Consider the following 25,018-nt stretch of genomic DNA (forward strand, 5'->3'; position numbering starts at 1 on the left):
CCATGTTTCCTTTCACTTTCACCTTCGCTTCACCAAGGTGCTCTAACGTGTTCTCCTCCCCTTTGACTGAGGCATTGGCCACTCCTTCCTCATGAAGGGTGGTGTCCTCACCATCAACTCTAATGATCACAGACCCACTCTATCTATTTTTTTCATTCTAACCCTCGACTTCACCCTTGCCCTAGCACCTACCTTCCTCTTGCTCGTACCTCTCTAAGGCATATGTATTTGAAAGTCTCCTACTAAGCTTTATTCAAACTGGATACTTGGATAAAGTAAACGAGTCAACTTTTGTGAAATAAAGGGTGGAAGATTCTTATTATTGAAAAGCTTATTTTTCTTTGAGTGCATCCTTTCATGTTGACAAGTATGCGTAATGATTAAATGGTGCCCATACTCCAGAACAAAGATCTTCGTTTCATAAGGTCATCAAAGGTTCAATAGATATTGTGAAATCGAATTGATAAGCCTTCCTGAAAAACACAATAATAGCATTGAAACAGCTTATTAAAGTTTCCATTGCCGGATGGAAGTGGTCTAGTGGTTGGACAATTTGGTGCAAATAGTATAATTTGGGTTTTCATTCCGTTGGCATTGACGGAGGATACAATCGTTACCCATCATGGAACATATGAACAGCTCAAAATCAAATGCCCAATATAAGTGAAAGCCATTCTATGAATAAGTAGGAGCCTTAATCATGCAAAAAACATAAGATTGATATGTAAGCATCTGCCCTAACATAATAGACACCAACAAAAAAAGGATTTTTTGGCCAGTCGTAATTATGTTGTGAAAATATGAATTTCCACACCATTAGACCTTGTATAGGCTAATGCCAGCCATGTTATTTTACAAAACGTTTGTACAGTTTAGAGCGATCACATGCTTCGTAAGTCTCAGTTATCTTCCTTACATGCATGGTTTATAAACTGTGCACATCTTGGCTTTAATACGATTAGCTGAAACCACCTCCCCCCATGCAGGACACTCAACTCGGAACATAGGCATAGAGACACAGATTTTGTCATACTTGCTCCATCTAAGGAGTCTCTTAACATAGCATCCCCTATGCTTAAATGGTTTATCAAAGATATTGTCACTTGCCCTGACATCTTGCATTCACATGCAAGGTTCCTTCTTGAGGGAAGACACTGTTGAAATGAGTAAAAATGACACTCTTAATAAAGAGGATTCTTAGGTCACACTAAAGAATATCTCCTTTCTTTTACATGCAGATCCTCAGGCTGTAAGAGTGTGTTCCATTCCATTTGTCTATTTAAAACTTTCCATGCCGTTCAATTACCTCGCTATGCTGCATCATTCTTTAGGAACTTGCTAAACCATACAGCTGAGTCCTTGGGATAACGTTTAAGATTATCATTGTAATCCACAAACACTATTCCAAAGCGTTTTGTATACCCCATTGACCATTCAAAATTATCCAAGAAAGACCAAGCAAAGTAAGCCCGGATATCTGCCCCTTCCCTGTGAGTAGCCGACAATCCAGAGGATGCCATCAATGAGTATAGGTAATTCAACATACAAAACAGAAGGAAACTCATAATCCAATGCCAAAGCCTTCGCAATTTGTCCCTCTACTTGACAAGTAACAAAAAGCAACAAAGTCTTATCCCCTTGCAAGAAAGGTTTCAGCTTGGAAAGGCATTGGAGTAGAAAATACCTTCCACCTTTCATTGTTAAAAGAATACCTTATTGCTTGAGCTGCATAGAACAAGTAGTCTTGGTAGAATTTGACTCTCTTTGAGTCATGTACGAAGTCCAAAATTGTTTTAGAGGGATCATTTTCATCGTCCACACCTAGCAAAAACACAGTCATACTCGGGGAGAATACAGGGAAACATGATCTTACTGATATAACAATGCATGAATAAAGCCAATTCAAGAAAAAGGGTCACCCCACAAGTACAAAATATTCTGGACCTGCCTTTAGATGAACACCTTCATTGCAACAGACACAAGTTTTATTTCCAGATGCCAAATGCATTCAGAATGAAAATTTGACTAGGCCCCCTGCCCTCATTCAGTTAATTATATCTGAACACAAAGCTCACCATTGTGATGTATAAAATATCAAAAGGTAACAGAAAATTGCATAACAAAGTACATCAGGTCTTGCATCTATTGTCGTTCAATTTTGGTTGCACTAACCATTTTCAGTCACAAAAATTGGTGGCCTCTTGTAGCGTTCAGTTATCCATGTCAATAGCTTTCCAAAACCCCAAGGAACAATGTACATCCAGTAAGAAGCGCCCTATCAACAAGCAGAAGTCCTGAAAAAGTCAGTAATATCTCTTGAAATCTTGTAAAATCTCTCTCAAGAGTCAAATGGCACACTGAAATCATTTGTCTGCCCGGTGTAAGAAGGAAGATGGAGTAAGAGTGACATCTCCCACTGAACCCTACAAGTCGTCTGCACTGACAAGTCATCTGCCCTGACATATTGAAATAACCACCAATAAAAATAAAGTTTAGAATAGGAGATACCTTCAGAATAAACGGTTCCAAAGAGGCGACTGAAGTACATAAGGCTCTGTTGCCAGAGCTCTTGAATGAAACAGCCCATCACAAGGTAAGGTTAAAAACCTCTGCAAGGTAAGGTAACCCTCAAAAGCTGGATCACACATAGAGCTTAAGAGTTGTGCTTTTGGTTGATACGTTCCACCAGCCTCATGGTAGGTTTTCTTCAAAATTCCATTGGGACAAACCCTTGTCAAGTAGTGGATAACGTAAGTGCTCTAAAATTGCTGACCTTCTTTCCTATCCTATATTGGGCTAAATCCGACAATGCTCAATTAAGCACCAATTCTCTATTTCAAACAATATATATATTTTGCCTTTTTTCTTTCAAAAGAGGGAGCATTTATTAAGTATGAACAAATACAGAAATCCGAGATATGGTCCTATGGGCCTATGAGAACCTCATACAAAATCATGCAGAAACGTAAATGATGTTGTCATCGCGACCACTCTGGAGAGTGGAAATGCCACAAAGACCCTATGACAACGTATGTGAAACAAACTGTGCTTCCAGTCCCCAGATGCTCTCCAGCCATAGCAGCACATGAGGAACCTAGAATCATGCCTTAAGGTCTCATGAGCGTGTGAATGATGTCCTGCCAGACAATATAAACTAGCGGAGAGGCAAAAGTCATGATGTCCTGCTAGATAATATAAACTAACGGAAAGGCAAAAGTCTGAATCCCATCTATAGCTCTGCACAGCAGGATTGCCATATCTTCCATGGAATGAGACTGGCAATGATCTCACAAGCATTAAAAACAAGGGCATCCTCATGTGCATCCCGCAAAGCAATATCCTGATGAGGAATACCCATCCCAGTAAAAGCACCCAACCATGTGGAACCGTAATAGGCATATCATCTGTATCCATCCACTCCACAGGTATGGCTACTTCAATCCGTTGAATCCTCCCTGCACTCCCTATGAGATGACTAACTGATAAAAATCTCTGATCCTCTGGAAGCTTTCTAAAAGCTTTCCAAGACCCCACAGTGGAGGCAAGGCCCCTCTCCCATTTGGACCACTGCATATAATGCGAAGTGCCTAGTGGTCCGCCATTCTCATCAAGTATGCTTTCATTCTACTTGACGGGCTGCCTATCAATTTCTTCGCGAGAGGAGAGTCCGAAGTGTACCTTTGAAGCTATCCCAAGTTTTCAGAATGGAAGCCATAAGAGTGAAAGAAGGAGATCTGAGTTGGGCTAAAGTAAAGATCCATCTAGTGCTATGATGCATATAAACAATTGCTTCCATGGCTCCTGTCCAGGCATCACCATCTTACAGAGCAATGAGCTGCACTGCAAGTTTGGGTCAATGATATTTATTAGCTCCCCAGTTTGGAGTGTCCTCATCACTGATCCAAAAGTCATTGGATTTGTGCCTCTGCTGCCATGCAAATCCACTGCCATGCAAATCCAAGGCTGTCTTGAAAGAAGTGAGCTCTGTGGCGTGGCATCTAAAAAAACAGCCGTATCATATGCCAGCTCGCTGTCCAATAACTCATCTTCCTGTCTCAATGGAAGTATCAGCCCAACAATATCACTAATGTAGATACTCATAGCTTCAGCCACAAACAAGAAAAGAAAGGGGGCTAAAGGGCATCCCTGACAGACTAGTCTAGAGATCTGAAACATGACTCCTCCAATAAGTACCTGGCTGTGGGGTGATTTATAAAGAGTGGAGACCCCTCTAATCTAAGATCTGTAAATCCAAAATGAAGAAGGCTCCCTCCAGAAAGCCCCAATCTACCCTGTCATCGGGTTTCTCAAAGTCCATGAGTAGAATGGCCAGCCTTTGGCCACTATGCATGGCCTAATCAGATTCCTCCCAAAATGAGAAGATGCTATCAAATATGCTCCTACCATGTACAAAGCCCATCTACGAATCATGAATGAGATATGGAAGTATGGGCTGCAAAGGTAGGCTGATTGCTTTCACCAAAATCTTATACAGAGTGCCCAGTAGAATGATGTGTCTCCACTGAGACACTAAGTTCTGCAACCCCCTTTTGGAACAAAATGGATAAGAGCCTCTGTAACTGAGTCAGGCATCTCCCCTGAGTCCTAAACGTCCTGCAAGGCTGAGGTAATGTGATCCCCAATCTGAAACCCGAAAGCAATGAAAAAAGAGGGAGTAAGTCCATCTGAACCTAGGCATTTTTCCTTGTGAAGGGCGTAAGAACAGTCGTGAACTCTATGTTGGTGAAAGGTGCATCAAGTGAGACTCTCATATCTAGTTTCACCAACACAAAGGTATACGCTACCAAATAGCATCCCTACCATCATCTCTCGCATGCGAGTCAGGATTGGCTGTGAGAAGGGAGGCAAAAAAAGCTATAGCAATATGCATGACGACATCAGTTATTTGTCTGTAGAACCCCATCTAAGTCACTAAGCTGTGAAACACTTTCTCTACTATATCTGGGGCCAAGAGTAGAAAGAAAGTGCTTATTGACTCTACCTTCGATCTAACTCCATAATGACTCTTGGGCATGAAAGGCATCCTCTTCTCTCTGATCTAACAATGTTTGCTAATGAACCATTGCTACAGTAAGGCACTCTTGAATCCAAGCATTTGTAGGCCGTTTCTGCTCTTCCCTCTAAAGGACTGCCAACCCCTGGCGAATACCAACCTTTCGCCTCAGAATCTCACATCTCTTGATACGAGCAACTATGTGATAAATGTCACTAATATCAGTGAGGGCTGTAGCCACGTGACGGGGACGGCGTCCACCGTGTATGTGAGAAACCCAAATCTGCAAAATGACCTCCGTGAGGCCCTCCTTTGCAAAAGGCATCTGGAATCCTGATACTTGTCACAGAGTGGCCTCTCGAACAAGGCTCCGAAAACATCAATACAACTGGAAAGTGATCTGAATTGGACATCTCAGTGCTAATGCATACTAACCCACCTCTATCTAGAGCCCAATCATCAACATGAAATCTATCAATCCGTGCATGGATAGGCATCTGCACCCTCCTGTTCGACCATGAAAACAGGAGTGACTGTGACCGAGTGTGCAAAGCATCATCAAACCAAACATCTCTGCCACTGAACTGAAACAAGAAGGCATCCTAAGCTGCTCTCTCCAAAGAGTAAATGCCACCTTCTCTGCCTCCTATTTTGTCTGAAGGCATCTCAACCATGTTGAAATCACCTCCTATAATCCATGACTCTAAAATGGAGGCCCAAGAGAGCAGCTCCTTCCATAGAAAGACATGATCCCATTTGATGTTGGGGGCGTACAGGTTTAGCAAGCCAACCTTCTGCCCACCAATCAATAGAATAATCCGTTGGGCCGTAGAGGGAACAATAACCTCGTGTCCACCCACCAAGGGGAGCATAGAAGAAGAAACACAAATGCAAGTACCTCCCCTGGTGCCCAAGGCGGGCGACCAAAACGTGTGTCTACTTGCCTGACTTGGCACAATCTCTGGCATCCAGTATGTGTTCCTAAAGAAAAAGTATGTCGATGGGGCCCCCAGTAACACTTGGATGAAACTGGTTACAAATCAGTTGTGCTGCCTACGGCAGCGATGTGGCACACTACCTAGGCCTTGAAGTTCCAGCTGACAATCCTAATCGATGAGAGGAAGTTAGATGAAATACCTTACCCAACCTGGTGACGGAGACAACCCTCTCTTGAGAAAAACTACTCTTGTCAACAAGTGGAGGAAAACCAACTGGGGAAAGGACCCCCACACTTGCAGAGAGGAAAGCTCTGTTGATAGGAATCCAAATAACTGCCTCCCCTAAAGTGGAGGGCACAACTCCCCCTTCAGATCAAACTCTGCCATCTCTGCCAGTGCTGCAAAAGAGTTCCTGTGAATCATTCCTGGGGTTGCAGTGCAAAGAATCCCTGCACTCTGTGGTGTGGAAGAGATAACCCCCTTATCTCTATCAAAAGAGGTAACACAATGAGGAGAAGAGGGAGGGGGCTGCTTTGGTGGAAGGCCAGGAGAATGAGTATGAGCATGAGTGTCATCTCTAACTCTATCCACAGGTGAAGTAGGAGCACCTCTATGGGGCCCTGAGATAGGAGCACCTCTATCGGGTGAAGTAGGAGCACCTCTATCGGGCCCTGAGGTACTAGGTAACCCCTCCTGCTCTACAACTTGGGGGACGGGGGCAAGCACATCAGCACTTGAAACTATGACATGGATGTCCCCTACCTACAAAGAAGCGAGGTCTGTGGCTCCAGAGGCGTCCTCCTGAGGAGAAGTAGGAGCTAGTACCCAACGGGAGACAACTGGTGGAGGACGTGGTGAAGGTCCTGGATGTGCTTGTGGTGAAGGTCCTGGGACAAGTGGCTGCTGCCGAAGGTACTGGACACACTGTCGAAGGTCTAGCAGCACGTGTTGAAGGTGCAGAACGTGCAGCCGGTGCCAAAGGAGTGGTACGAGGAGAGCTACGCCAAAAGACCTTTAGGGTCTTTTCTTTTTCCTTGGGCAAACTCTTGCAAAGTGCCTAAGGGCTTTGCATATCTTGCATTGGTTCTGCTTTCCTATGATCTCAACTCTCTAGTGAATGAAGGAACCATCTAGACGTTGAAGCATGATACGGTCATTCGTGATGTTAGGGTCCATGACTAAGACCCTAACTCTAGGCACCCCATTAGACCTAACTGCCTTTGTTGCTGAAGAGGGCATGCCAGAGGGGGGATCTCTGCGACCAAACCAGTAGTGCCAATGGAAGGAAGGAGTCGATGGTAAACCTGAGGGAGGCCAGGAAACTTGATGAAGAGGGAAAAGATGAGGCTATCCTCCTCAATAGGGTTAAAGCCCAAACGGAAATGTGAGATTAAGATCCTCCTAGAGCCTAGCATCAAAGGGTTAGCCTTCTGTACTGTGGCCGCAGACTCCGGAGTGTCAAAAACCACCTAGAAGAAACCAGATCCCAATAAGCGAGTATCAATGAGATGGACTGCAAGGTCTCTAGTAACGCTACCAGCGTTCCTGGCCTGTAGCCTGGAGGGATGGGATCCAAAACCCAAGCATGGAGAGAAGTAGAGCTTTCAAGCTCTACATCTTTTTTGAGATGTTGCAACTCGTCTTTAGAAAAAGTTACTCGTCTCGCGGCCGGTGGAAGCAGTTGAGGATTGACTGAATGGGAAGCCATTCAAAGGTAAAAAGGCCAATTCGATCACGACAAAGATCCGTCTACCAACCTCTGCTACTACATGAGGGGAGCTAAGGAGAGAGGAGAGCAGCGAGGGAAGGCTGAGAGAAGAGGGAGGAGAGGAGAGGGGTAGAGGGCTGAGAGGGGCTGAAAGCATGAAAAGGATAGAGGGCTGAGAGAGGCTGAGGGAGAGACTGAGAGGAGAGGAAAAGGGGAAGGAGGAGGATGTCTAAGAGGAGAAGGAAGGGGGTGGGGTTAGGGGGGATGAGAGGAGAGGAAGGGGGCAAGGGTAGCGATGCTAAGAGGAGAGGAGGGGGGACGGGGTTAGGGGGGCTGAGAGGAGAGGGAAGGGGGGGTAGGGAAGATAGGAGTAGGGGCGGGGGAGAAGGGAGGGAGAGGAGCGGGTGAGGGGGGTGGAGATAAGGGCTGAGAGCGGAGATAGGGGGAGGAGGGGGCGGGGGAAGGGAGGGAGAGAGGGAGAGAGGGAGGGTGAAGGAGGCAGGAGACGAGCAAGGTGGGAGATGGAGCAGGGCTGGCTGAGGGGAGGGGGAAGGAGGGAGGGAGGGCTGAGGGGGAGGGGGGCCTGAGAGGGGGCAGCAGAGGGAGCTTTGGGAGAGGAGCAGCTTCTATGCTAGGAGTTTAAAGGTTGTACAATCAAGACTTCTTAGTACGTGCTTCAATGAAGTCCAACATATACCTAGGCTTGCAATTATTCCTTGGTACCATGGGCTTCATAATGAGGGATATGGACACCAAGCACCACGTGCCACCTTGCCTTGTCAATTTGGCGTCCCCACAATTACTGAGAGAGTATAAGGACATATTACTCCTTATTTATGCCCATGATTGTGGCTTTAATTCTCATGGACAATGGTGAGCCAAAGTTTCACATGAAGGATCCGAACTCCCCCTAGATATGCAAAGGTAGTGGGAGTACCTAGATACCATCTATAATGCAAAGAGTTCTTTCATCTGCCAAGGAATGCCCTCGTTTCACAAGCCACACCCATCCTCAGTGAGCAAAGGACGGCAGATCCATTGCTCCCTAGGTGTGACTGTGGCTCTCCCTGCCTCAATCCTCATCTGATGGAATGAGACCCATATCTGGCCAATGGAATCCTAAGGGCATGTGAGACTCGCATGTCCTCCAAATACTAGGGCCTAATGGGCACTCCATCCTTTGACACTCTCGAGAAATGGTCGTGATAGAATCGGGTCTTGGTGGGGAATTCCTAGTCCCTCCCCATGTCCGTGAAGTATAAAGCTGGAGAAGGTTAACCGTATGATACGGTTGTAATCATTTCGTGGGACCAGAGGATCAAGAGCATCCAAACTATACTGAAAGGAGGGGAGATGATCCATCTGAATGCCATGCTCGTCAAATCATTGGGCACTTAGGAGGGACCTAGCCTCTTTCAAGAGGCTCAACAGCACGAGCTAGCCTCTTGATATATGAGAGCCCCAAACTTGACTTGTAGGCGATGGAGATCAAGCATGTAGATACTCCTATCAGTCCTCCAGAGTAAGGAGGCTGCAGCAGCGAGATAGCTATCATCGCAGGTCTTTCAGACCATGGGCCCCAAGTCAATAGAGCCTCAACTACAATAGTTGAGAGTTGAGGGAAGACAAATGAGGGATGAGCGGTTCAGAGATGAGGAAGGACAAATGTGCTCCAATCCACACAATATTCTAGAGAGAATTACCTCCTACAGAAATCTCTTTCACGGAGAGGCCCGCAGGTACTGATAGCATGGGAGGAGGTCCAAGCCCACATCCCCTCTATGGTCACCTCGTGCATTATGGCACAGCTAGAGTCCCCCTTTAGTGAGGAGATTTTGGAAGCCCTCAAGGCTCTCCCAGTGCAAAAATACCGGAGGGAGGACAAGTTGTCTCTGATTGTCTTTCAGGTGCTTTTGCGAGCACATCCGCAATTCCTTACGTCTGGCTTTTCAGGCAATCTTCAATTCAGGGCTGCTCCCCCAGTCACTTGCTAGGGATTTGCTTGATCCCAAAATGGAGAGATCAAGCTGACATCGGCCAGTGGCGCCCGATCACTTTACTGGACACCCCCACAAGATCTTCACCAAGGTCATAAGCTTGTGACTCAGTCCACACCTCCCTGACACCATCCATGACACCCAATCAAGTTTTTTCAAGAGAGAAGCAACCTAGACAACATCTTCACTTTTGGGAGGCAGTAAATGTTGGAAAGGTCACCTCCCCATCTGTAAGCCCCCATATGAGGAGAGCATGGGGGAGGTAGACCAGGGGTTATTGGGGCTGCCACATGGGCAGCACACAGTCTGCCATGTGGGCAGCTGTCAAAGCAGGAATCCATGAGCCTGCAAAAGAGGCGCACAGGTGGCGGCATAGGCAGGCTGGAAGCGCCTGCGTGGCGAGCTGTCTGGCAGAAGAGATGGCGCAGAAGGGCAGGGCAGACCAGCAGATTAGGTTGGCCACATGGAGGCCAGGTGGAGCAGCAAATGGGGCTGCTAGTGGGCAGTGGCATGCCTTATATAGGGCTGGGCCCTTGCCTTAATTGGAGGGCCAAAGGGCCCCGGTTTTAGAGCCCTTAAAGGGCTGGACCAGCAGCAGACTGGTCGGCCAGTCTAGTCGGCCAGTATGAAGCTGACTGGTCGGTTTTTATGACAGGCCCCTGGGCCTATAAAAGGAGGGCCTCCAGCCCTCATAAATTATTCTCTGGAGCAGCCCTCTGACAGCAGACAGGAGCAGCAAGAAGGCAAGCCTTGGGCCTATCCACAGGAGGTGAAGGTGACCCTGAAGGAGCTGCAGACTGAGCTTGAGTGGCAGCCCACCTAGGCTGGTTTCCAGACAGCAAGGTGGAGAGGATCATTCTGGACGGAAAGTCTACAGACGCTCGAGGTGGAGCACGAGGGCTCGAGTCTAGAGATAGCCGGCAGATAGGAGAAGTACCCTGTGATAAGATCAGAGGACCACACCATTGGTGGGACTCTGGATCTATCTCTTTTGTATTGTGTCCATAGCTTTGGACGGAAATATATTATTTTGGTGGTTTCTCTATCTAGCTGGTTCATTGTCTATTGATGAGTCTCCACATCTATTTTATGCACATAAGTTAAGAAGTTTGTGATTCCACACCCCACATCACACTGTGTGAGCTCCTGGGCATTACTATCAGTCTTCTGCTGTGCGTACCCTCTGTTGGGTCTTTTCTAACAATAAATTGGGTACAGGAGGAGGCCCAGCCCCTCACTATCCTCTTCCTAGATTTTTAGAAGCCGTATGACAGGGTGGATTGGGATCCCTTGGAGGGCAGGTTGGGCTTTTCATACTAATGGGTGTCGGGATGTCTACCCTTGATGCAATCGGTTTCAGCCAGGTTCTCATTGGGAGGCACATAAGAGAGGCCTTCACACTCCCCCGGTCAGTGCAATGGGGCTGTCCTCTAGTTACCTTTTTTTCCCTCTTTGTGTCAAAGGCCAGCCTCTCGCTATCCTCTTGGCAGATTTTGAGAAGCTGTATGACAGGGTGGATTGGGATTGGGATTCCTTGGAGGGCAGGTTGGGCTTTTCCTACCAGCGGGTGTGGGGGATATCTACCCTTTATGCAATCAGTTTCAGCCAAGTTGTCATTGGGAGGCACATCAGGGAGGCTTCACTCCCACGTTCAGTGTAATAGGGCTGTCCTCTAGCTACATTCTTTTTCCTTTTGGCAAAGGCACTGAGGTATTTCCTCATTCACAAGAGACTGGTTGGGTGGGATTGCACCTCCCAACCCAATAGGAGGAGAATACAGCCCTATTCATGGAGGGCTCACCCGAGAGTCTAGCAAAGTTCAGCTTTCACCCAAAGATACAAATCAATCAGAGTAGTCCAGCTCAGAGATTCAATGGAAACTGCACCATTGTTCAAGGGATGAGCCATGATAGTACTTACGAAAAGAAGAAAGGTGGATACAGCATAGCGAACAGAAAGATTGGCTCAATTTAGAATGTTCTCTTTCTTGGGGAAGTAAATAACTTTTGCAGGATGTGTCAAGTACTTTATCTGTGCTTTTTAATTATTATGGACCACCCCATTTCAAAGATCAACAAGGTCTGCCAAAGGTTGTAAATCCATGCTCTTTGAGAAAGAGTGTACCCTTTCAAAACTCTATTGTGAAGCATCAATTGATCTGGAAGACCTGATTTTCTAGCAAACTTACTTGTTACCATAAAATTGTTAAGTAGATTGAATGACTAATGTTAAATAAAACTTATCTAATGAAAAAGACATACCCATATCCAGCCTTTAAAGTTCCCAAATGTTGGAGCAACATGTGATGGAAATGGCTGCCCACCCTAGACATGAGAAACCCATATCTGCAGGGCTGGCTCTGTAAGGTCCTCCTCTGTGTACAAGGCATCTGGAATCCTGATGCTGGCAGACCGGCATCTCAAGTAAGGCTCTGAGATAGCCAGCACAACACGAAAGTGGTCTGAAATGGAAACCCCAGCAGCAATGCATACCGATCCACCTCTGTCTAGTGCCCAATCATCTACATAGAATCTGTCAATGCGTGCATGAATAGGCATCTGCTGCCTCCTGTTTGACCAAGAGAACAGGAGGGACTGTGGCTGAATAAGAAAGGCATCATCCAACCAAGTATCTCTGCCATAGTAGTGAAAAAGGAAGGCATCCCAAGCTGCTCTCTCCAAAGAGTGAAGTCCTCCTTCTCTACCCCCTTTTTTGTCTGACGGTAACTCAACCATGTTAAAGTCACCTCCAATCACCCATGAATCCGCAATGGGGGCCCAAGAGAGCAAATCCTTCCACATAATGACACGTTCCCCTCTAATGTTGGAGGCATACAGGTTAAGGAAACCAACCTTACGCCCTCCAATCAAGAGAATAATCCACTGAGCTCTAGAAGGAATAATGACTCCGTGTCCAACAACTAAGGGGAGAACCGATTGCGAAACTGAAATAGAGGTGCCCCCCCTGGTGCCCAAGGCAGGCAACCAAAAAGTATGGCCAGAAAGCAACTTGCCTGACTTGGCACAATCTCTAGAATCCAGTTTGTGCTCCTGAATAAATAAGCTATCAATGGAACCCCCAGTAACACCTGGATGAAGCTGATCCTGGATCAGCTGTCTACGGCGGCGATGTGGGACGCCACCTAGGCCCTATATGTTCCAACTAATAATCCTCATCGACGGGAGGATGTAGAGTGGAACACCTTACCCGACCTAGTGGCGAAAACAAACCCCTCAACAGGGAAAGAGCTCTTGCTCGAGAAGCGAGGAATGGAACCAAGTGGCGGAAAATCAACAGGGGAAAGAACCCTGCCACCTGAAGAAGAAGCCCTGTCAACAGGAAACCCAATCATTGGCTCACCAAAAGTAGACGGCACAAACTACTCCTCTAGGAAATCTGAAGCATTTGCCAAGGCTGAAAATGAGTTCCTGTGAATCAAGCTAGACACCGGAGTGCGAAGGATCCCTTCTGAGGGAAGAGGATCAATAGTGTAAACCATCCCCTTCCCCCTATCCAAGGGAGGAAGTGAGGACTGCTCCTGATCCTGTGTCTGCCCAGCCACGGAGACCTCTACTACCTCAAGGAGAGTGTTTGGCACCGCTGGTTCTAGGGGAGAAGCTGCAACCGGGGAGGAGGTCGAAGCTTCAACGTCTCGGACTGTGCTAGGTGAGACTGGAGGGACAGCCCGAGGTGAAGCAGGAGGGATCTGCACACGAATCAGAACCCATTGGAATGCGTCGGGTGTCCCTGAGGTAGAAGGTCGTGAGGCAACTGAGGTAGAAGGTGGCGGTATCGAAGGAGCACTCAGTGGAGGAGCACTCTAGCGAGTAGGAGCTAAACCACCATCCTGAGGAGGACCACCATGTGGAGGTCGAGGAGTAGGTGCTGGACTTGTACCACCCCCCTATCAAGGCTGAGGAGTAGGTGCTGGACCTGTACCACCACCATCCTGAGGAGGACCGTCATGTGGAGGTCGAGGAGCAGGTGCTGGACCTGTACCACCCCCCTGTTGATGCCGAGGAGCAGGTGCTGGACCTGTATCACCCCCCTGTCGAGGCTGTGGGACAGTAGCTGTACTAGAGGGCTTCTTGGGCCTTTTCTTCTTCTTGGGGCAATCCCTGGCAAAGCGTCCAATGGTCCTGCATATTCTGCACTGGTCCTGCCTGCCTGTAATCTCTACTCTCTAGCAAAAAAAGGAACCATCCGGGTGCTAGATCATAACATGGTCCATCGTGAGGTTAGGATCCTTACAGAGGACCCTAACTCTAGGTACCCCATCAGCCTTGGTTGCCTCTACTGCAGTCAATGGCAACCCAGGGAGGGGTGGGATCTCAGCAACCGCTCCAAAATGCTCCCCAATAATAGAAAGAAGTCGATGGTAAACCTGGGGAAGCCCGGGAAATTTGATGAAGAGCGACTTCTACCTCTCAGTTGCTTGTACCAAGAGATGAGATATTCTCAGACGTGAGATTGGTGTTCGCCAGCAGTTGGTAGCTTTGCAAAGGGAAGAGCAGACACGGCCTTCAGATGCTTGGATTCAGGAGCGCCTTGCTGCAGCAAGGGCTCATCAGCAGATATTGCTTGATCAGAGAGCAGAGTATGCCTTTCATGCACGGGAGTCCTTCTGGATTCAGATGGGTGGCAGAGTCAATAAACACTTTTTCTCTACTCTTGGCCCTAGACATAGTAGAGAGAGTGTATCCCAACTTATTGACTCACATGGGGTTTTACAGACAGATCCAGATGATGTCTTGTGCATAGCTTCAGATTTTTATGCTGCCCTTCTTATTGCTGATCCTGAGACATGGGATAGAGAGGATGCTAGACAAGTTATTTGGCAGAGCATCCCTTTGTTGGTGAAACCGGATATGCATGTTTTGCTTGATGCACCTTTCACCAACACAGAGTTCAGGACTGCACTTTCAACCCTTCACAAGGGAAAGTGCCCAAGTTCGGATGGCCTTACTCCTCCTTTTTTCATTGCATTTTGGGATATGATTAGAGACTACATTACTTCAACCCTGCAGGGCATTTGGGACTCTGGCGAGATGCCCAGGTCGCTTACAGAGGGTCTCATCCACCTTATCCCGAAAGGAGGCTGCAGAAATCTAGTGTCCGAGTGGAGGCCTATCACACTTCTGGGGACTTGTTACAAGATTCTGGCCAAGGCAATCAGCCTCCGATTGCAACCCCTTCTCCCAGATCTTATTCATGACACTCGGACGGGATTTGTGCATGGCAGAAGCATTTTTTATAACATTTTCTCTTTCTGGGAAGCTTCAGAGTGGGCCATGCAGAGCGGCCAGAATCTAGCCATTCTACTTTTGGATTTTGAGAAAGCTTATGACAGAGTAGATTGGGGTTTTTTGGAGGACACCCTTCTACGTTTTGGCTTTACTGATGCTTGGATCAGAGGTGTTTCCTCTTTGTACAGATCAGCCCACAGCCAAGTACTTATTGGTGGGGTAAGGGGTGAGAGATTTCAGATTTCCAGATCAGTCCGTCAAGGATGCCCCCTTGCTCCTTTTCTTTTTTTGTTCATGGCCGAAGCTATGAGTATCTATGTTAGATCTCAAGCTGACATCTTTGGGCTGAGACTTCCCATCAGAAGGGAAGAGGAGCTACTTGATAGTGAGTTGGCAGATGACACAGTAGTTTACTTGGATGCCACTCCACAAACGTTCACTTCTTTCAGGACAGCATTGGATTTATTTTGCTTGGTGGCGGGGGCGCAGATAAATTGGCATAAATCCAATGGCTTTTGGATCAGTGATGAGGACACTCCAGTTTGGGGGCTTGACATAGGATTCACTTGGGTTCAGAGGGGTGTGCTTGTCAGGTATTTGGGCTGCCAAGTCGGCTTGGATATTTCTTCCACGCAGCAGTTTGCTCCCGTGTTGGAGAGCATCAGGAGGAAGCTCCTTTTTTGGAGCTCAACCAAGCTGGATCTTGCCTCTAGAGTTGTGGTGGTCAACCAGGTCCCCTTGGCCATGACCTAGTTTGTTTGTTTGTTCATGCTGGTGCCGTTCTAGGGACTGCATCACTCAGCTCAGGAGACCGATCATAAATTTTCTTTGGAGTGGGCTTGATGGCACAGCAGATGCCTTAGCCAGGGTGGCTTGGGAGACCCTCATCCTCCTTACACAGGAAGGGGGTCTGAATATTATTGATCCAAATTTACAGTGCAACGCTTTAGTATGCAAGATGGTGGTGCGAGGACTTATGCCAGGGCAGGAACCGTGGAAGGCCTTTCTTATTAGCAGCATACAGAGGTGCACACCTTCTTCAGGAGGAGACTGGATGAGCAGTATTAGGTGGATCTTCATCACAGCACACCTCAGATCACCTTCGTCCCCTCTCATGGTTGCCATTCTGAAAGCATGGGCTAGTTTTAGGAGCACTCTTCAGAGGATTCCTCCTTCCTCTCGTGAAGAGATTGATAGGCAACCAATCATGTGGAATGACAGTATTTTAAATGATCATGGCAAACCACTTAGTGCCTCACTCTACATGCAGTGGTCCAGGTGGGAGAGGGGACCTGCATCATCTTTGGGGTCTTGGAAAGCTTTCCGCAAGCTTCCAAAGGAGAACAAATCTCAGTTGACGGGACATCTCAGAGGGAGTGCAGGGAGGATCTTGCAGATTGAGGCAGCCCTTCCAGAGGATTGGGTAGACACAGATGATATGCCACTCACTTGCTCCACTTGGGCAGGTACTTTTACAAGAGGCGGTGTTCCGCTTCAGGTTTTAGCCTTTCGAGATGCACAGGAGGATGCTTTAGTTTTTAGTGTGCAGGATGGTGGCAAGTTGCTCAGGTCCACAGAGGACATCTTGCTTGAGTCTGCTTTTCAGCCTATCAGGGTTGTAGGTATTTTGGTACAGGGATCAGATTCAGAGTGGTTCCTCGACCTAGACCCTAGGCTACTCTCCACTGGGTCTTGGAGGCTTTGGCTCTACGGGGGAGTTTCCATTAGGTAATTGCAGTGGGACCTTGGAGAGTGAGAGTGGATTGACACAGGGCATCGAGAGAAGAGCATCCCCTTCTTTTGTTACACAGTCAGTAATGCCAGGAGATTTCAGCTCAGTAGTAGAGGCTGGAGACCTTCTAGAGACCTTCTAGAGTTCCTCATTGGGAGACATTTAATATCACTGCGGATCTGCACAGGTGCTTCTGGAGGAGACTCTGGAAATCCCACAGGAATAGAAAGATCACTCTCTTCTTTTGGCTCTCTATCCATGGTGGGATTGCAGTGAACCTTTGGAGATCCAGGTTCGGAGCCGACCCTACTTGCCCTCGTTGCCTCTATGCTTCGGAGACTATTCAACATTGCTTATGGGATATGGGGCTGAGTGGCTTGGCTGTCTCTTACAGGGCCTCAGGTATTCTATGAGAGACTTGACTTCTCTCGGGCCATTTTAGTTCGACGTCATCAGATTGAGTCATGTTCGTTGGATGTGGTACCACACCTTCCTTTTACAGCTGTACATGCCTCTGTGGATACTTCTTGGGAGATTCTAGCGAGCATAGCATCCTGGCATATCTGGAGAGCCAGATGCACAGAGGCTTTGGAGGGTACTCAGGTTCATCCCTCGCACACATTGGCTAGTATCTGGACAGACTATTTGGACAGACACCGTACATACTTTGATTACTTAGAAATTTAACTAAGTTCTCTTACAGTATACCTATGTTGACATAAGAAATGTCATTGAAAACACAAAGCATGAACATTGGTACATTTTATTCACTCAAAATGCATTGTATATTGTTGTGGGCTAAACTTGCCTAGAACAAAAATATGCATAAGCAATGCAAAGACAACAAGACAGTGCAGAAATAGAACCTAGTCGGACAGAAGTTGGACTGTATTACGATCTCAAAATGTATCCTTCAGAGCAAAAGTAGATACAATAGAGAAAGATAGGAGAAAAAGCTTTCTTCTTCCAACAATACACAGTCAAGAGCATGGAGAACCATGCATGGGATCAGCATCCAACTTGCCAAGGGGGAACACATGGTCTGAAATCCTGGTCTCTAAGACTCCTACAGGGTTGAGGTGGCATTTTCAGCCTCAGCATTGGTTGTTTTCCACCTCACTTTGAGGGGGTTTTATTTATCCTCATGATTTCATGATGTATTCTGCTTTGAGCTTGCTCTCGCGGGTTTTTTCTCTTACTTAATAGAAGTCTCTTTCTTGAAAAAAAAAAAATGTTGGAGCAAATGGCTCACACGAAGATTATTATGTAAGGGAATCTATTACAACACATTGCATAATTGTGTCCCACTTTGTACAGATTCAAAGAGTTCATTAAAAATAAAGAGTTCACCTTGTCCCCGATGGCCTTTCCATCTCTTTCAACTGCAGAGGTTACTCCCAAACATAGGAAAAGATGAATTCGCAAATGAGAACCAACAATAAAATGATTGATACGATATCATTGTAGGACACAATATCAATAGTGATCTACTTACACAAAATTTTTGTGTTCGCATCTTTAGACCATCCAATTTCAGATCCACTTAGAGAATTTGAGGTTGCACTAGTCACATATCCTGAAAAATAATGATTGAGCCCAACAAAGTCCAAGGATCCCTGCACCATTTTCATCTCTTCTGCAGTGAACTGTGGAAGACGCTCACCAAGGATATGGCGCATTATATTAGGATAATGACCAAAGAAAATAGGGTCCAAGAACCTGCATAAATTCACCCTATCAAAATGAATGCTATTTACTTGCTAAACATGGAATATAAACTACCAAAATGACATATAACATTAGGATATTGACCAAAGAAAATAGGGTTCAAGAACTTGCATAAATTCACCCTATGAAAATGAATCTATTTACTTGCTAAACATGGAATATCAAAATGGTCCACATTTCGCCGGCTGCAATAGCGCCCCCTCCCCTCTTTACCCCTCCCACCCCCCCTCAATCCCTTGCCCCCTTGGAACCCCCCCACTCCTCTCGAACCCCCATGCTCCCCCACGTGACTCTCTCTCTACCGCGCCGCCCCCCTCTTCACTCCCTTTGGCTATTGCACCACTACCATGGAAGGCCACCCCCCTCCCTCATTTCCTCAACCCCCCCTCAAATTTCTCACCCCTCCTTCCTCCCCCTCCCTCACCACACAACCATTGTGAGAAGAGTAGATGGTGGAGAGCACAAAAACGTGGAGCTATGTTAAATAAAAGTTGCAAGCATAAAGTACTAAGGGGCTGTCAGCATGACAAAATCCCAAAACCCTAGATAAACTTGAGGGCGAGTTAAAACTCACTCATCCACTAACTGTGTGAGGCGGAAAAAACTTCGACGGAAAAGTGCCCCTAAAAGTTCCCTACTAACTACTTAATACGTTGGCCACTCCCTTAAATATTACAATATTTCCAACACCACCTTGCAATGACAATGTCCTGGTTTACGAGAAATTATCTCAACCGCCAAATGGAAGCAAGTCCAAAGCTTTGCGGAAAGCTTCCAACTTTTCTCTAGATAGGGCATTGGTGAAAAGATTTGCAACATTTTGATCTGCAATGTGTAGGACACTAGATCAAACTCATCTCTGCTCTATACTGTCTCTCTCTCACATAATGATAATGGATCTCAATGTGTTTCACGCATGCATGAAACAGGATTCCATGCCACTACAATAGCACTCTAACTGTCAGTGAGTATGGGAGTAAACGACTGCAAACCACCATGAAGATTTTCATCAATCTCCTGAGCCATTCACATTCAACTATAGTTGTGAAGGCTGCCCTGTACTTAGCTTCACAAGATGATGTTGCCACAGTGGATTGTTTCTTACTCAACTAAGAGATGCATGAACTACCAAGAAAGAAACGATTTGCATAAGTGGAATGTCTCGTATTATAGTTTCCAACTCAATCTGAATCACTGAAAGCATGAAAGTCAGAGTCATCCCCCACACCCCAACATAGAACAGACCAAGAGATTGAGCACCCTACAAATATTTGAAAACAAGCTTTATAGCACGCCAATGATGTGTCTTTGGGCTACTATGAATACATATGCTTGACTAGGAGACACTGAACTCGATATCTGGACAGGTATTGTAGAGATAAATAAGTCATTTAACAGCCTGACTGTATACAATAGCATCAAAAAGTTTCACTTGAATCATCCATGGATAGCCTCAACCATGGCTCCATGTTACCTTATCACACGACGACCACCTGTCGATAGGCGTTGACCACATGACGACATCTGTTGACCACATGTTGACCATGTGTTAACACAAGTTAGCCACGCGATCACACGGGTTCATCCAGGAATACTATCCGAGGCAATCATGTAACGACACATGTCAACCACAGGTCGACACTCAACCACAGGTCAACCAGGAGTATCATGTCCAAAGTGATCTCATCAAGAGCTGCGCACATGGAGAGTGGGCTTAGCACATGGAGCAGTCAGGAGTATTTACATTTGCACAGTGGTTCAGTGATACAGTGGTGCAGTGGTGCGGTGATCCAGCTCACCTGCACATGGAGAATTTACACCATCAGGCTGGCGAGTCAGGGAGTCAGGAAGTCGCCGTAGCCATCAAGAGAGCCAACGGTGCAACAGCTATCCTCAACAGCTAAGGAGATAAGAGGATGACCAATGGGAAGAAAGAGGGGGATTCTCAGCGAAGAAGGGACCCTCCAAGGCGGGGGATGAGGATGAAGGAGAAGAGGGAGAGAGGAAAATTCATTCAGCATTCGGCACTGGAGCGAAAGAGAGGAGAGTGAGGAGAGATAGAGGCTAGAGCTACGAGCTTGCCAAGGAGAGAGTGTGGAGAGACTTGTGTGTACCCTCTGTCTACTATGGGGATAGACCTGTGTATTCTTGTGACTTGCGACTTGTGATCTGGGGACACTAGTCCAGTGATATGTACTTTGGCCAACTTGGTCACTTTCTCATCTCTCTTGTCTCTTCCCGATATGGGGATTGTTCACCAGTGTAGGATTTTCTTATTCTGCTTATGTTGTGGAGTTCGCCGGTGATTGTCATTTAGCATAGTGCACTCGTAAGTGCACTCGTACGTCGTTGTTCACTGTAGTATAGCATACGACACTCGCACACTACTGCATGGTGGCTCTGCGCGATCCATTGCATTAGAGCATTGCAAAACTCATGCTTCTCACGCCAGTGGCCTTTGGCCTCCGGTAACACCTCCGGAAGGATAGGAACCCCTCCCCTCAGACAGTTTATGGCGATCACGGTGGGACACTGCTGGTATTGAGTAGCACGAGTGAAGTGGTGATCTAGGGTCCTAGAGAGAGGTCTTATGCCGAGTAGTTCTGAAACATTTGAAGGAGCTAGTGAGAGAACTAGGAGGTACTTGAGGAGAGTGGAGAAAAGACTTCCGGCAGACCAAACTAGGTACAAGAAGCATTACGTGCGACGTAAGTTTGCGAAGTCCTCAACTCGAACACAAAGTGAGCCCATTGGAGCAGTAGCCAGAGCAAGTAACTTCATTGACACTCTCATTGACTTGGATCAACAGGAACCCTGGTGGTCTGATCCGGACTCCGGAGAAGAAGTGCAAAGCCAAGAATAGGTGAAAGAAGAGGTACTAAGGACGAGGGCTCCTCAAGGACTCATCAAGGTCAAGGCAGCCCCTCTCCTCCTCCTGCAACGATGTCTTCATCAACCACCTCTTCTACCGGAGTGGTGACTCCATCTACTCCCGCCTCGACCTCTTGTGGACAAGCTGCTACCTCATCTGTTATGCATAGCTCTGGGCTCCTAGCTAATTCTTCTTCTACATCTATCCCATTGGGGGATACTTTTGCTCCGCCGGCCATGCCTTTACCTGCCATGATGGTTTCATCTCCCTTTCCATCCACACCGGTGTTGCCTTTTCCACCACCTCCTTCCTTCCCTTCTGCCTACTCATCCATGACTTCAACTCCGTCTCTCTCTTTCCCAAATGCTCTCCCATCCTCTTTCACCCCCACATCTTCCATGTTCTCACCCTTTCCCTCTGCAATACCGAGACCCCCCACTTACACGCTACCATTTGGGTACACTTCCTCTATGACTACATCAGTAGTGACTTCCCCATTGTGGTCCTCCACAGGAGGAGTTGTCGGGGTGGTCTCCTCCTTGGGAACACCAACACTCATTACAGCCCCATCGGGACTCCCTCCAACTCTTGCATCTTCTCCAACCTCTCGGGTGGGGATGGCCGTTCTCAATCCTCCAGACAGAGCTAGACTTCTTGAGCTACTCAACAAGGTCCACGTGAAGACTCAAAAGTTCAAAGGCCACCTCACAGCATGTAGAGCTAAAGGTATGGAGAATGAGCATGCGTTCCTTCACATCTTTCCCTCGTCATTGGAGGATGCCGCGGATGTATGGTACAATCAATTTCCTCCTGACCACTTCCAGACGTGGACAAACCTAAGGGAGGAATTCTTACGTACTTTCAAGTTCAAAAAATTCGAACACATGATTGTCCAAGAGTTATCCACTGACACCATGAAGCCTGGAGAAAGCATCTCTGAGATGTACACAAGGATGAGGGTCTTGGAGGCAAAGATGTCTGTGCCACCTAATGATGTTGTCATGAAGGGATGGTTTTTGAAAGCATTACCCCCTTCCATTGCTATAAGGTTGGTGGATAAACTCCCTGAACATGCCTCACTTCAAGACTTCCTAAAAGAAGCTGTCAAGATGGAACGGTCACAGTTAAGCTTTGCCTCATCAACGAATACGACCACCCAACTCCCAAGAGAGGAGGGATCATCCGCATGGCAGCAACTCAAGAAGGAGTTAGAAGAAATCAAAGAAGGCTTGAAAGATAGAATAAAGGTGGATGGCCAATCGTCCTTTGAGGGCCCAAATTCAAAGTGGCCTTTGGTGCACAGAATGCAAGGGTTCTAACCATGGTTACTGGGAGTGCCCCTCCAAGCGAAAGGTACCTACTTCTACCTCATTTTGTACATTTTGTGAGATCCATGGACATGATGCCTCTGAGTGTAGGTACCTCAAAGGATTAAGGAAGCTTCTTCCAGAGTATACCTCGGGGGAACCTCTAGTTGCTGCAGTCAACAGAATGGTACCCATAACTTCTGGCCGAGCAGAAGTATCTCCTGCTCCCCCTCTTGCACGAGCATCTGAGCCACCTCCTCCTCCTGTCATGCCACCTCCATTGCTTCCGACTCCCCCTTTGCTCCAAGCTCCTGCCCCCAATTCAATTGGTTCCCCTTATTTCTATCCTCAGCCATACTATGCCCCGTACGAACCACCTATGTCAAGAGGTGGCTATGGACCCTCTTATCAACGCGGTCGAAGGGGTGGTTTTCGAGGTGGACGTGGAGGTGCAGGCAGAGGTACAAACTTTAGAAGACCCATCATGTGTTACAGATGTGGCGAGTACGGCCACTACCAAGATGATCGTACATAGCCGTTCGGGGGACCCTCTTGTACACAGTGCAAACACAAACGACCACTACACCAGAGATTGTCCCAATAGAAGAGTGGAACCCGCATCCCAAGTGAATATGGTTGATGTAGTAGTGGCGGGGGAGGGCAACAGTCCCCATTTGATTGGCACAGTGTTGGGCGCTGTGACACGGTCACATACAAAAGGTGACAAATGTAAGGGTGACTTAGAGTCAGCATCGGAGACCTCAGCACCAATGAGTTCGACAAGTGTTCCCCCACCGAGGTTATTCTCCTCCTCCAAGTTACACAGTACGCCCAGGAATAGACCACACATGTTGGCTTCTGATAGTGATTCAGAAACAAACTCGAAGGGCACACAGCCATTAAGGTCAACCACTAACTCTGGAAGTGCCTCATCCTCGGGTGATCACTCTATGCCTTTGAGGTATCAGGAGGTGGTAAAGGGTGTCACGAGAGATCTTCAAACAAGTTCTGAAGATGAAGGTAGCACACCTCAGCTTCCATCCCGCAAGTCCAGAACTGTGAGGTTTGCAACAGAAGTGACAACCCTCGGACAGCGCCACTTTGTCCCCAACAGCACTTAACAGAGAAGGGGCTATGGGGACAAGACCTAGTCCTGCCCAGGAAAAAGGGAAAGGAGTGATGGAAGAGAAACCACTGGAGACAATGACTCACAGTTCAGACCTACATCCACATCCTCGTGTAAGCTTCGACCCTCGGCCAGAGGCTAGGAGGATGAGGTTGCAGAAGGCTAATGCTAGTGTCCACCACTACTCCCTGTTTGAAGATCTTATGAGTTTCAAACCCAACCTCACTCTACGACAACTTTGTCTATTGTCCCCCCAAATCAAGCATCAGACTATTACATTTCTGAATCGCCTCCCAGGAGGTCGACACAAGGGATCTACTTCGAGTGAGCCAACACCAGAGACATTACCGGCTTAGCATGGGTCTACACCGGACCACTTCTCTGCCTACGCTGCCCTCACTTGTGAACAAAGTCCCAAGCTCACCGTGGAGATCCATGGAGTGGAGCTGAAGGAGGTCTTCCTCGATGGTGGGGCGGCTATGAACATTATGCCGAAAGGTACACTCCAAAAACTAGGGTTGAAGTTGACAAGTGATGTTCACTTTCAGGTACGCATGGCTGATCAACGCAGAGTAAAACCAATGGGTGCAGTCAAAGGTGTTCACATGAAGATTGGCGGAGTGACTTTTCTCTCCAATTTTGTTGTCCTTGATATGACCGAAAATGAACAAACTTACCCTCTACTTCTTGGTAGGCCATGGTTGCGGTCTTCAAAAGCCATTCAAGATTGGTCAACTGATGAAGTTCGATTGCCCCTGGGATCGACATCCCTCGAAATAGATATGGTCACAGGGCAGGCAAGGCACATACCAATAGAACTAGAAGAGGAGGATTTTGAAGAATAAGCTAGAGCCGAAGAGGAGCATTGGGCCTGTGGGGACTGGCCCAGGGGTGGTGACCAAGATATCAATGAGGAGACAACCCTAGAAGGATTTGAAAGTTTGACCTACTTGTTGGATCGGGCTGATCAAGAAGATGAGGAAGCTGTTGGATGGGAGCCTTGGGCTCCTTAGCGGTCAACATGGTGGAACTATGCCAACAAGAAGATCAAGAAGAACACCTACTTGGAGTATCAGAAATCCACCCAGAACGACAGGGTCTGGCTGAACTAGTTTACGAAAGGATGCCCTTTGGACTTTGCAATAGTCTACACATGTATAAGAGAATGGTCACTAGGGGTGCTACAGTGGACACCACTAATCGTACTGAGGACAATGATGGTACTGCAGTAAACATTGAGAAACGTCCAGTGGCCGACATGGAGGACATTGGTCAAAATGATGCTGACAATACTATAGGATACAATGAAGGATCTACTGTAGATGAGGCTGGTACTGCACAACCCACCAA

The 25,018-nt window shown here is 47.2% G+C and overlaps 1 protein-coding gene across 1 annotated transcript in view; it reads right to left on the reverse strand.

The window, feature by feature from the left end:
- Positions 1-972: 972 nt before the first annotated feature.
- The window catches only part of LOC147886440 (beta-glucosidase 42-like), a 101,650-nt gene continuing 77,604 nt past the window's right edge, over positions 973-25,018 (reverse strand). Inside the window, exons 9-13 of the mRNA XM_087395169.1 lie at positions 18,131-18,354; positions 17,986-18,017; positions 2,173-2,275; positions 1,713-1,821; positions 973-1,488 (exon numbers count right to left, since the gene is read on the reverse strand). Of these exons, the coding sequence (XP_087251295.1) occupies positions 1,311-1,488; positions 1,713-1,821; positions 2,173-2,275; positions 17,986-18,017; positions 18,131-18,354 (646 nt within the window). The 3' untranslated portion in view covers positions 973-1,310. The remainder of the gene's footprint in view (positions 1,489-1,712; positions 1,822-2,172; positions 2,276-17,985; positions 18,018-18,130; positions 18,355-25,018) is intronic.

This window comes from Dipteris shenzhenensis, chromosome 24, assembly GCF_047967505.1.
Source record: "Dipteris shenzhenensis isolate YYH24624 ecotype China chromosome 24, Dip_SZ_1.0, whole genome shotgun sequence".
Classification (NCBI taxonomy): Eukaryota; Viridiplantae; Streptophyta; class Polypodiopsida; order Gleicheniales; family Dipteridaceae; genus Dipteris; species Dipteris shenzhenensis.